This window comes from Argentina silus, assembly GCF_951799395.1.
Source record: "Argentina silus genome assembly, chromosome: 18".
NCBI classification, from domain to species: Eukaryota; Metazoa; Chordata; class Actinopteri; order Argentiniformes; family Argentinidae; genus Argentina; species Argentina silus.
This window is the reverse complement of record NC_139672.1, coordinates 13,467,660-13,481,345: the sequence shown is the minus strand read 5'-3', so window position 1 is coordinate 13,481,345 and position 13,686 is coordinate 13,467,660. Positions and strand designations below refer to the sequence as shown.

General features: G+C 39.9%; 2 protein-coding genes across 2 annotated transcripts; both read left to right on the top strand.

The window, feature by feature from the left end:
* The first annotated feature begins 2,026 nt into the window (after positions 1-2,026).
* On the top strand, positions 2,027-5,324 carry bcl10 (BCL10 immune signaling adaptor). Its single transcript, XM_083690070.1, has 3 exons — positions 2,027-2,270; positions 3,327-3,615; positions 3,968-5,324. Exons 1-3 carry the CDS (start codon positions 2,220-2,222, stop codon positions 4,414-4,416), a joined length of 789 nt encoding a protein of 262 aa, XP_083546196.1. The 5' UTR covers positions 2,027-2,219; the 3' UTR covers positions 4,417-5,324.
* Positions 5,325-5,646: 322 nt separating this feature from the next.
* mcoln3a (mucolipin TRP cation channel 3a) lies at positions 5,647-13,515 on the top strand. Its single transcript, XM_083690059.1, has 13 exons — positions 5,647-5,724; positions 6,799-7,041; positions 7,329-7,496; positions 7,822-7,975; positions 8,458-8,539; positions 8,828-8,924; positions 9,264-9,363; positions 10,141-10,253; positions 10,700-10,849; positions 11,035-11,136; positions 11,905-12,027; positions 12,344-12,550; positions 12,856-13,515. Exons 2-13 carry the CDS (start codon positions 6,817-6,819, stop codon positions 12,979-12,981), a joined length of 1,647 nt encoding a protein of 548 aa, XP_083546185.1. The 5' UTR covers positions 5,647-5,724; positions 6,799-6,816; the 3' UTR covers positions 12,982-13,515.
* The last annotated feature ends 171 nt before the right edge of the window (positions 13,516-13,686 follow it).

Genomic DNA, 13,686 nt, shown 5'->3' with positions numbered 1-13,686 from the left:
ACCTGGTCCCAGCTGTGACCCCCCCCCCCCCTTTTGTGGCCTGTGTTCTCAACAATTATATTAGTTGTTGGTTGTAGTTAAGTATTGTAGTAATGAATATAATCTAATATAAATCATCCTGAGCTCTTCAAGAGTGCTACTTTAAGAACTGTGTAGCTTCAAAATGACCCTAAAATCTCCCTTGTTTTTTTTTATGTAACCACATTTACCCAAAGAGTGGGGTGTTAGCTATCATATGATATCTGATATATATATATATGATATATATGATAGTTTAAAAAATATCTTGTTGAGCTACAGTAAGCAAAGTGGATACACATCCGCTAACAGAATGACGGTAACAGAATGACTAAATGGGTCCCCTACAGAAATGCATAATTTATACATTTGAATGTGATTTAAATCAATTACATTGGACATGTGTCTTTTTCTCCTTATACAAAAATAAAATAACCTACGCTTTTGGCAGCAAATATTTGAAGAAAAAAAATAGTAGGCCTGTGTCATGTGTAGACTTACACAGAGACACCCAATATGCCTAGATTGCCTCAGAAACAAAATGGAAACGTTCTTTATTGTCTGCAACCGGTGTGGGAAGAATCCTAAGACTCTGTCCTAGGGACACTACACCATATGTGTTGGAGCGCTTTTTCACGATGAAGATGCATCCCTTGATGTCCTTTTGTGTGCAACATGTCATCATTCTCAATGGAAGTTACTTGTGCTCCATATATGTGTGATTTGCTTTCTCCACAACGAAGTCTCCATTTAGTATGAAATGAGGATGTTGAGGTTTGTTACTACTACTTGGTTTGCCACTGTTTTCCGGCTGTCCTGTGGAGGAACCCTTTTAAGTTCAATGTAGAACCCTTTTGGGTTCCATTGTAGAACCCTCTGTGAAAAGGGTTCTACATGAAACCTAAAATGGTTCCTTAAAGGCTTATCCCACAGGGACAGCTGAAGAACCATTTTAGATTCTGTACAACCTGTACAATAAGTGACTGAAGCCAATTCAGTAGTGACATTTTCAGTAATTCCATTACCAATTTGATTTGGTCATTCAACTTTCATTATCCTCGCTCCTCATGAGGCAAATATCTTACACTTATGTGGGGTTTTGGTAACCGAATGACCTGGAGACTGGGCAATGATTGTTAATCTTACAAAAGCCAAACCATTTCCTAAGCCGTATTAGTTGACTATATATTAGTTATAGTTGGGTCTATACTTGAACATTAATGAGGTTTGATGTTTTTCTAAAGGCCTTTAAAGACTTTTTCTAGTAGATGTTTTCTTAGACGCTTTTCCATATGTTTGACCAGAAGTCAAAGCCTTTTCTCATCCCTATTTTTATGATGGAAGATGGTTGAGAAATGTATTTCTGACTTAATTTCCCCAAAATAAAGACTCATTTGTCACCCAATTTGATATGCTCTGATGAATTTCACATTTTGATCCTCAGGGGTCCTTTTACACAGAACTGCCCATATCCCTGTGAGATCAATAGTTTAAGCAGCCATTGATATTTTATGAGCAGCACCATCATGATAATATCATCAGCTAGTTTATACATACATCTTTAAGTTACAATGTTTTTTAAAGCAGATAGTAGATATTATTGATTATTGTGATACTCAATACTTCATACTTCAACAATATATCGTGATATTTCATTGTAAAATGTGAGTTACCAAATGTGGATAATGCCCAACCGAGACAGCATTTCATATACATATAAGTTTGAATCAATTATTTAATGAGACATTTTTGCTACTTATGGTAAAGATGGTTGCAGCCCCATCACACGACCTTTTTTATGAGAGAACATGAAAATAAGAGAAGCATATATTTTTTTTTAAAGTCCCCAAAATATATTGGGGGAAATCATGCACAATTTATTACTTTAGAAAATGATATTATTGCATGATTGTTGTGTCTCGAGCATATGGGTAAAATACTTGTAATAATACATAACCATCGTTCTTACGTATACCGTCCATGGAATCAGGAAGTACTAAGTAATAATTTTCAGCGGTTCCTTGAATGAACAAAAGCTTGTACATGTTGATCCTCTGTTTTTCATCGTCAAACAACTTTAGTCGTACTCAGCGCATCGGAAAACAACTATTTCATTTGTCCGTTGACAGTATTATTTGTAGTTTTACTTTGAAGTTTAGTCTTTTGAAGTACAATTGGACACCTTTTGTAGGGTGAGTAGAATGGATGTTCCTCACCTGACAGAAGATGAAATGGCCGATATTAAAAAGGAAGTAAGTAGGTCTTTAGACTTTATTGTCAACTCGATTGTAAAAAAAACTGTTGTCGAATGGAATAATAATCTGTCATTTGTGAATATAGTGAATTAGGTTAGAAATGGCCACAATGAAGAAGTGAAAGTAAGTCATCATTATGCCGCACCCTCTGTACCCCTCGTAGATCGCCTGATGCCTGACATTTATTATGTTTTAGCTTTGAAGGGCTATCCCATGCGTAATATGGGTAGGCCGACTGTTACCTGAGTAAATCGCCACTTCCATTGACACAGATTTACAGTAGGTTATGTTTAGAAAGTATAGATCAGTCAAGTCAGTTGCCATCTTTATCTCCACACACTATAGAAAGCCAAGAGAAAGTCTACCCCACTGCACAGTTACCACGTTTTGCTGCCTCGATCAGAGCCTGAAATTGAAGGCATCAAATTAGGATTTTCAAAGTGAAAAATAATGGGGGGTTTTTAAAGTGAAAGAAATACATTTACATGTATAAAAGAAAAAAATAAGAACACCTGTTTCCATAAGTATTCACCATCCTTTGATGTGTGTTTGTTTAGCAAATGGATATATGACGTTTTGGAATGACCCTCTTCAATTGATTCCCTATTCGAATGAGGGACCCTCAAAAACAAGGGTATTCATTCTGAAATTGTACACTATTATTATTGCACTCAAATAAGTTACTTCAACTTGTGTAACTTATTTTAGACATTTTTACATTTGAGCTCATTCTAGGAGTGCCAAACCCATTCAGGCTCTGAGGAAACAAAATGTGAAATTTGCCCATGGGTTGTTTAGACTTTATATAGAGCTGTTGTACATTATTGTCATTTGTTTTTCTTTATCATATAATAACACATACAGCATCAGAAGGTAGCTCTTTTTGCCTTCACACACTGTGGTATATCCTTCAACAGTCAGTCCCATGGCTACAGGCTCAGACATATCTTCTACCTTTATCAGGATAGAACACAAACGCATCTGCCCTTACGTTCACGGTCTTTATAACCTACTCCTCAACACACAGTTTTCCTGTTTGCCGTCTCTGTGCAGGTGCTGACGAGGTTGCGGCCTTACCTCTGTGACAAGATTAGAGCCGACCGCCACTTCGACTACCTGCGCTCGCGTCGGATCCTGACGCGTGACGATGCGGAGGAGATCAGCTGCAGGAGCACGCAGACGAAGCGGACAGGCATGCTGCTGGACTTCCTGGCTGAGAACCCCCGGGGCCTGGACGCCCTGGTCGAGTCCATTCAGCTCTGCCGCTCCCTCAACTTCATAATCACCAAGATCACAGACGAGGTGCAGAAGGTGAAGAATGAGAGGATAGAGGCTCTCAAAGGTACGTGTGTGTGTGTGTGTGTGTGTGTGTGTCTGCATGGGTGCTCTTGCATGGGTGCTCATTATGTTTGAGGTCGAGGTCACAGGGGCCTGGCTTTGTATCAGGAAAGCCATGACTGTTCAGTATGTGTCACAGTAAATGTGTAAAATGGGGTGCTATTTGGCAATTGTCCAAATAGGATATTTCAGGTGAAGGCTGATACAGAGTTGAACGTATGCACACTACCCTTCAGAACTGAACACAAACGTTCAAGTGACAGTATCTTTGAAATCGACTCCACAAACGTTTGTCTCGATGATTTAGAGTCCACATTTTAGACCCTCATTATCATTTTCCCACTGTGTTTCTACAGCAGGGGCTTCAGGCTACCGTCCAACCAACCGCACAACTGGGCCAACCAATGACCTCTCAAGGACATTCTCGAATGAGTCCAACTTGGCCCCCACTATGCTGTTCCATCCAGACGGTGAAAAGAGCACCTGCACATCGGACATGGTGGGGTCACTCAGTCTTCCAGGTGCATCCAGCCGAGGGAAGGATGTGTCATCCGTGGGAGGGAGTAGCATGGCCATGACCTCATCCCTGGCCTCCTCCCCCCTGCCCAGGCCTGGGGACCCTGGGGCTCCCGCCCTGCCAGAGGAGCTGCTGCTTCCAGAGGCTTCCTCCAACATTGACCCTGCTGGGGCGCATGCCAGCGCCAGCAGCGGAGGAGACGCCAACTTTCAGCCCCTACGGTCACGCTCGATCACCCCCACTTCACATAGGGACCTCTCCCTACACCCCCCGCCAACGTCTTGCTGAGACACCCAGTCAGTGTTCCTGCCCCTCCTTCCCCTCCTGTCATCACCCATCACAAACAGTTACTCTCAAAGTGTATTTTGCTTGTGTTGCCTATTGTGTGAGTTCAGTGACACATCACGCATCTTGTAATATGCTCCATACCCTCCAATTTGTACTTAGTCCTCAGCACTGGATAATGTTTGGTTTTTAGGACTGTAGAAGACTATGTACAAAACTCAGTTACAAGCTGTATTGTCATGCGTTCGTGAGTTGTGTTCTTCTGTGACCAAATCTTACTCAAATAAATGTTGCTATACCATTCATATGTAAGGAAGGGGGGTTGACACTGTTCATTTTTACATTATTATAACATACATTATTCTGGACATGGACAATGGCTGTCGCTCTTCATTCTCGACAGACATTAGTGCTCAACTCCTTGAACTACGGATGTGTCATGTGACATGCATGCCCAGTGTGGTAGCTACGTTTGAGATGCAGTTGGAGGGAGAGATCTCTGAAACGAACCCCACATCATTCACATCATCTTACTGACTTTCTGTACTGGAACACGAGTACTTAAGTAAACGCATGTAAGTAATAGCAAAAGTTGACGTTTTTATCCCTACCTACATTAGCCAGTAGCCAGCCAAATTGATTTACACTGAAACCACAATAGCACTGGAGTGAGATGCAAACCACAATGCAGTAATGTCTACAGGTGCACATATTGAGTTTATATGCAAATTTACACCATTGGGATTCCAAAATGTTTGTGGTGAACTGAAATAATTCATGTTTTTACAATAGATCCATTGATTGTATTGTTGCAGATGAAGATGTAATTGTTTTATTGTGAAAGTTAGAATTAGTGTAATTTTTTATAGTTATTGTTAAATTAGGTTTACAAATAAATCAAAGGAGTTGGATACCAATGACTTTCTCTTTCGTTCTTTCGAAAATATAATGTCAGATCAATTTATCGGCGTTCAAATGGTCTTAGCATTCTGGGCCTCCCAGTTATATATTCTTTAGATTTTTTTGTTTGATTAGTCATGATTTTGTTGTGGGTCTGGGAAGTATAGGCCTATTACAAGAGTGCAACGTCATAAACGTCTTAAAAATGCATAAAATGCTTGTTTCTGCAAATGTAGTTCTATCTGGGAACTATGTTTAATGTTATGGAAAAACAGGAAAACCACACAGTGACGCGCGACAGTCAGTAGTGGTTGGTGATCACCCTGACTGACTGACTGACTAACTGACTGACTGGTGTCAGACGAACCAGGCGCTTCAAACGTTCCTTGACGGAGGCAGGTGTCCATTCAGGTTGGTGATACAATGACGTCTCACCTATGCGCAAGTATTAATAATGAAAATGTGATGGTGATGATGAAAATATTGGTTGTGTTTGATCGGCTTTTTTTGTTTGGTTATAATCACAGTAATGCATGTGAATGTAGCATGTGCACGTTATTTGAGAGTTGAATAATCATGTGACCATTACAATGTAGAAAATGTTTTTAATTGACTCTCATCCTCCAGACAAAAATCGTTTCCTATGTTTTTTTTAATCACTTGTTTCATATTTGTAACTTTGCAAACATGCACATGGAAACCATTGTTTACAAATCTGAGGGTATATTTCGGTTGTTTGAGTGGTCTCTGTACATGTCTATTCTTTATGTAATTTATGTGAAAACATTACAACCACTGTTAGATGAGGTATATCCTGAATACATAATGACACTATTGCTACTTTCTCCTTAGTGTGGTTTAGGCCAAGCATACTGAAGAACGAAGTACAGTTAGTCAATGAATGCAGGAAAACCTGTTTGATAAACATCAAAATGCAAAAAATGGATGAACTCTTCTCCATTTCACAAACATGTTTGGGTGACAGTGATGAGATATTTCGGCATCCTTGGTTATTGTCAGTGAAACTGCACAGTTCCACTTTTCATACTGTAATTCATAATTCCTTTATGGTGAAATCCTGCCCTGTCTGTATACAGGTCTGACACCTTTTACCCACAATGTTTGTCTTCCCTTGGCCCTGTCCAACATGGAAACTGGTGTACAATGTAATGAATAGAACGACATACAGTACAATTCATGCTTGAGTGACATTCTATGGCACCTCCTGTCGCCCAAAGCTCAAACACATTGTATTCTCTATGTTGCTTGTTTAACTTATTGGACAGGTCTCATTGGTCGTGTCCCAATAGTCTTTCCTCACACCCTCTCTCACTTCCTTCTCAAGACACATTGGATGAGAATATCTCAGGGGGGGGGAACCGTTGGATCATCTCCTCCAATGCATTTTGAGAAGGAAGTGGGGTGGGCGTTTGAGGAATTGAGGAGAGACTATTGGGATGAAACTACTGTAGTGTCTTCCTTTAGAAGGACTTGTTTGCGTAGATGGAGGATGAGGAGACACTTGTGGCTCATGGGCCAGAGGAGAGGACCCCAAATGGTGGCTTCAGGAGGAAGACCTCTGGGCAGAGCTCTGACTCCAGAGGAGTGGACCTCAGGAGGAGGCTGAAGTTCTTCTTCATGAACCCATGTGAGAAATACAGGGCCAGGGGGCGGAAACCATGGAAGCTGATGTTACAGATTCTGAAAATTGCAATTATCACATTCCAAGTAAGAATTGAATTACTAATATCACTTCTGAAGAGAAAATAAGTGTGAATATACTTTGACACACCATACTAACTTGACTGTATTAAAGAAAAGTAAAGTATAGGCCTATTCAAAGATTCTAAATTGTCCCACTGAAAACATGGCTGTGAGGCAATAAGTGCGATTCCAAAGTCTCAGAGCGAACATGAGTTTAAAAAGAAATCATGTTTTATACCAATGAACTGTGTCAAATCAAACATTTGATTGTACATACTGTAATATCTCTAATATCATGTTTATTTCCTCAGTTAGTTTCTTTTGGATTGAGTAACGAGATGATGGTCACCTTCAAAGACGAAAACCTGATGACATTCAAACACCTCTTCCTGAAAGGATACAAGGACCAAGGAGTGGACAGATATGCAGTGTACACAAAAACAGACGTGTATGACCACATCTATTACATAATTGACAGGGTAAAGAAGACCTAAGATCGTTTGATGTGTGCATTGTATGCACATGGACAGTGGCCTATCAAAAGTGTTTGATTCACAGAGTAGTAGTCATTTATAAATGTTGCAAAAAGTCATATGAGACTTATGAAATGATGGAGAGGACGTTTGTTTCAAAGTGAAACTATAGCTGTCGCACCCTAATAACTTCAATGACAAAACGTCATGATGTAGGGCCTATTTCCTCCTTTTTTTGAAAATGTTTAAATCATTCATTTCCAAGACCAATGTTTTTATCCTATGTTAAATTCATATTTATTTATACATCTCGCCCCATTTCAATGAGCAGTATGTGGAACTACAACAGCTGACCGTAGGAAACCATGCGTATGAGAAGATTGAGGGGGTGTACACCCCTCTATCTCTCTGTCAGGAATTCTACAGGAATGGCAGCATTTCCCCTGGCAACGAGACGTTTGACATCAACCCTCATGTTGAAAAAGGTACCGGAGCACACCGTGAAAAATACATTGCAACACCCCATTCATCAAAATCAATGAAAAACTATACAGTAGTAGTTCATAGTTTGTAATAACAGTTAATCATTATAACATTTGTAATTTACATGCACTGAACACTCGTTGGGTACAAAACATAATATGGACACACTGTTATCCACAACAGCTGTTAAATATCTACTTGGATGCCCAACCAAACACTTTTGCTGACTGTTTGCCCTAAATACACAGTTCATGGTGTGTGCCCTCAGCTACCCTATTTGGTGTTGCTGTGGTAGATTTGTGGTATTTATGGAGAAATTGATTCATGCTGCACATGGAAAATAATCACATTGTCAGCCGATTCTTGTGACTGTAGAAACAGGAAGTCTTGACAGCGTGTGCCTGTATCCATAACAAGGGCCAGAATGGGTATTTACAGTAAATAATTATATAAATTAAGCTTTTTTCCTTTTTTTTCTTTCTAGAATGTATTTCCATATACCCTCTGCAACTGTTTGAGAATGACAGTTTGAAAAGGGAGATGAACTTTTCACTGCATTTTAAAAGGTGACTCACTAAACCTCACACAGTTTTATATCATTTTACACGAGCTGAGCTGTACTGGGCTGGCCTGGTTACGTATTCACCATAGTTGACCCTGTTCGCCCTACGGCTCAGGCGCCTATGACTGTACTGAAACAGTGCTGGAAAGGACAATGTGAAATAAAGAAGAAAAATATCTAAGTCCAAGCGCAATATGATTGGGGTTTGACATGTAGTGTGTAAAGCCCCATAGACTAAGATTTCATCATCTGTCCATCATCACCTATAAATGAATGCTTCCCTGACTCTCAGGTTGTTGTCCATAAACATCTACCTCACTCTGAAAGCCATCAACCTGCAGACCGTGCGCCACCATGAGCTTCCAGACTGCTACGTCTTCAGCATTATGGTAGGAGGCAAGAAACCACTTCCTGTCTATAGCTTTGATGCATGTTCCAGCTGCGGTCAGCAAACAGGATATGGAAACGGGAGTCAGATAGTTCCAAATGTTGAATGAGTAGTTTGTGACATTGAATGACAAGATGTGAATGACTAATTTCTTACAAATAAGGCCGTTTAAACAGATTGTATACACTGTATACTAAAACCTGTATATACTCTATGACTTAAACCAAGCTCCCATGATAGAGTTAGAGGGATGACCAGAATCTGGTCATCCATCTAACCCACATCTACTGACTTGAAAATGTTGATTTCTGTTGTTTATCTTTTTTTGGGGGGAGGGAAGATCATGTTTGACAACCGTGCACACAGCGGAAGGATAAAGATCCACTTAGAAAACAATGTCGGAATCAAGGAATGCAGAGACTGGAATGTGGCAGATGCTTGTAAGTTATCATATGTCATTATCATTACTGTTTTTGATTCAGCCAGCAATATGGTTTTAGTGACACATTCATTCATTATGCTCAATAGGTTTGTTTGTAGGTTTTAAGAATGTTCATAGTGAGTTGCCTATTTTTTTTTGCAACCATTTAAAGTTGTCTATCTGTACCTAGTCTCTTTGTACACTCAACGGGCTCCAATTTGATTGAGCAAAAAGTGCCAAAATGTGAACAAAGTCGGCCATCTTAATTGTAATATTTATAGTAGATGCAATGAGCCATATTCCAATGGGAGTTTTGAATACTGACAATAGCATTTACATGATGTGCAATGCATGTTCAGACTGTTTACTAGAGCTATGGTTAAATAATGTTATTTTTGTTATTATGTTATTGTTAAAGGTGTAATAAAGTCATGATTTAGAGTATTCTTGAGTTGCTAGGTATGTTTTGCTCTGCTCAGCACTGTTTGCTCATTCAAATTGGAGCCCAATGTGTTGCTAACAACCATGTACAGCACATGATCTGGCAAGCAAGACTACATATACCTGTATTTTGCCATAAGGAGGCACAATTTAACCATCTATGACAGATGATGGGTTAAATTAATTTATAAAACACAACCCCTGATATTCCCCCAAGGTTCTGTTACTGTATGTCCATAGTCCACATCATTTGATTGTCGAGATCCCAAAATATGCATTGTCCAGAACATAGATTTCAATCACAAAGGAATGGGAAAAAGAGAAACTCGATCTAACTCCTATCTGACTTTTGCAGCGGGGAAGAACAACCTTCTTCTCTTGCTGTTTGATTCCCTCGTCATCCTCGCCTGCTTCACTTCTCTCATCTTGTGCACACGCTCTGTCACCAATGGAATTCGGCTCCAGGTGGTAAGTCAAGAAGGCCAAGTAGTAGGTAGTAGTAGGACTATCACCCACCATGTACTTTAAGCCATACAGCCACACAAATGCCCATTCACTCAACTAGCAATAATGTGCTATCGATTTGATGTACACTATGTATATCTACAGTACCAGTCAAAGGTTTGGACACACCTTCTCATTCAATGGTTTTTCTTTATTTTTTATTATTTTCTACATTGTAGATTAATATTGAAGACATCAAAATTATGAAGGAACACATATGGAATTATGTAGTAAACAAAAAAGTGTTAAACAAACCAGAATATGTTTTATATTTTAGATTCTTCAAAGTAGCCACCTTTTGCTTTGATGACAGCTTTGCACACTCTTGGCAAGTTTGTGTCCAAACTTTTGACTGGTCCTGTATGTAGATGTTGATGTGTTTTTGCCTCTGATGTATTTCTCTTATGTAGGAGTACACTACATTTTTCCACACCTTCTACAATAAAACTGTGTCCTGGTCAGATCGCATGGAGTTTGTGAATGGCTGGTACTTTATGATCATCATCAGTGACACACTGACCATCGTTGGCTCCGCTCTCAAAATTGGAATACAGACAAAGGTTTATTTGCTACACTAGCTTTACACATTTTGATTATGGTGTGCCCTTGTGAAGGGTGAGCAAATGAGTGTGTGTGTGTGTGTGTGTGTGTGTGTGTGTGTGTGTGTGTGCGTGTGCGTGTGCATGTGTGCGCGCGTGCGTACATGCGTGCTTCAGTGGATAATTCAGTTATTTATCTTTTTCAGGATCTAACAAACTATGATGTCTGCAGTATTTTGCTGGGGACAGCAACGATGCTGGTTTGGGTAGGAGTTATCCGGTACCTGGGTTTCTTTAAGAAATATAACGTAAGAACTATCATAGCACCTTACTCCAACTGTTTATATTTGCCTATCTAACCCAGAGAATTTGTGTAACTTTGAGTTGAAGTGGTAAACTCACTCCTCAAGTTGAAATACTCACCCACACCATCGAATTGCTAGCTTTTCGGTGGCGTAGCTGGTTAACTTCAGATGTTTCTTAGGGCAGTCATGTGTGCTGGCAATACAGAGAACGCAAGATCGTGTCTTGTGTGAGTGAGGAAGCAATACTGTTTTGCGGCCGTTTGACGCCTGTTACATGAGCAAGTTCTTTCCTGTTCACTCTTAGAAAAAAAGGTTCTACCTAGAACCAAAAAGGGTTCTTCGGCTGCCCCTGTGGGAGAACCATTTGAAGAATCCTTTTAGGTTCCATGTACAGTAGAAGAGGGTTATACTTGGAACCCAAACGGGCTCTCTGCTGACAGGGACAGCCTGAAGAACCCTTTTTTTAAGAGTGTATAGAAACTGTATGTGTGTTCCAAATGTTGATAAAAATGAACCCCTAACAATGTTTGTGATTGTAGTACTGTAAATATATATTCAATTAGTTCTAGTTATTTTCTGAGTAAGTAAATAAGGTAGGTAATAAGGTAGGTAATAAGGTAGGTTTATATGTCCTCCCTCCTGTAATAAACAAGCCAGGGCAATGGTAATGACCCATCAGTACTAAAGAATGATTTGTTCCGTGAGTATAGTAGGAACAATACATTCATATTCAACTAAACACATGGATAAAGAGTTCCTTGTTCTTTGTAGATTCTAATCCTGACCCTGAGGGCAGCATTCCCAAACGTGATCCGGTTCTCCTGCTGCGCTGCCATGATCTACTTGGGCTACTGCTTCTGTGGGTGGATCGTACTTGGACCTTATCATGAGAAAGTAAGCAGGCATGAACGAGGAAAAACATGTTTAAAAGTCTCTGTTTTCCAGGGGCGTACGACCCAGGGCCTTGAGTCCCGCAATCCTGTTGTTTTTTGTTTCTCCCCTGGAATTTAATGGATCAAGTTATGTTATTGACAATCTGAAAGGTGCACCAGAACACCTTCCCAGGTAGAAATCAATTCCTACATCTACAAGGCAAGGGCAAAAATGAGCAGCTCTCGAGGAACAGAGCAGAGCGCCCCTGCCCATTCCTACCAACTTACATTGTAGATTCACTCAAATAAGTCATCATTGAATGAGGTTTTTGTTTCAGTTCCGAACCTTGGACAAGGTGATGGACTGCCTGTTCTCTCTGATCAACGGGGACGACATGTTCTCCACCTTTGAGAAGATGAGAGCGAAGAGCTACATGGTGTGGCTGTTCAGTCGCCTCTACCTCTACTCTTTCATCTCTCTTTTCGTCTACATGGTGCTCAGTCTGTTCATCGCCGTCATCACAGACACATATGAAACCATCAAGGTTGGTTTTTGACGTTTTTATTATTATTATTGAACATTTATTTATGCAGGGGTGTCCCACTGAGACCAAGGTCTCTTTTTCAGGGGGCCCTGCTTACATTAAAATACATTACGTTAAATTACATTAGCCTACTACAGACAATACATTATAATAGCCTACATTACAAACAATTCCACATAATTTACACAATATAATATAATATAATATAATATAATATAATATAATATAACATAATTGTACTTGACATGACAGAAGAGAACAGGACAGAACAGAAGATTCGTAACTGCAAAACTGATTTCTTTCAGCAACACCAGCAGGACAAGCCACCGGTGTCCGAGCTTCAGGCCTTTATGGCAGAGTGTAGGGACCAGCCTGACTCTGGGAGGTACAACATAGATGAGGGCTGTCCCACCTGCTGCAGCTTTGGATGAACCTAGTGCTTCTCTGTGTGTGAGTGTGCGTGCGTGCGTGCGTGCATGTGTGTACTGAAAGATGGGTATTCCTGTAAGAGGAAATGTCTAAAAGCAATAGATAAAGTGAATGTCTTAGCTGTTTTTGTTCGATTTTTGCCTATAGAAGTTTGAGAATTGTTCAAAGATGCTAAAGATGTACAGCCATTATGGACTATCCAGGAATTATTTGCTTAATTCAATTGCCTGTTGGGTAAATATGTTGTGTGCATTATTATTGGGTCTCTTTATTGTGCTAAAAAAACATCCTTGCACTGTATATTTGATTGTAGCCTAATGTTCAACATGTGATGAATGAAAAAATACATATTCCATTGCATGTGCAACTATGCTCAGATTAAATAATCTCATTGAAATCTTTGGTGAGGTGACACTGTGCGCATAGATAGACGATTGAATTTGAATTTTTTCCCCCCTCCTAAAGACCTCTTCACCCCCACTACCCCCCCCAGTTTCTCTCCTGTTAATAAAATTTTTTACCATTGTGACTGCCTATGGCCCTAACCCCTAACTGAGCATTGATTACTTTATTTTATGATGACTAATGGATAGATGATTCACATACTTAAACAAATGTATTTGTTGTAAGTCGCTTTGGATAAAGGCGTCTGCTGAATGCCGTAAATGTAGATGAAGGAAACGCTGATTGCATACAGGTAGGCGGCC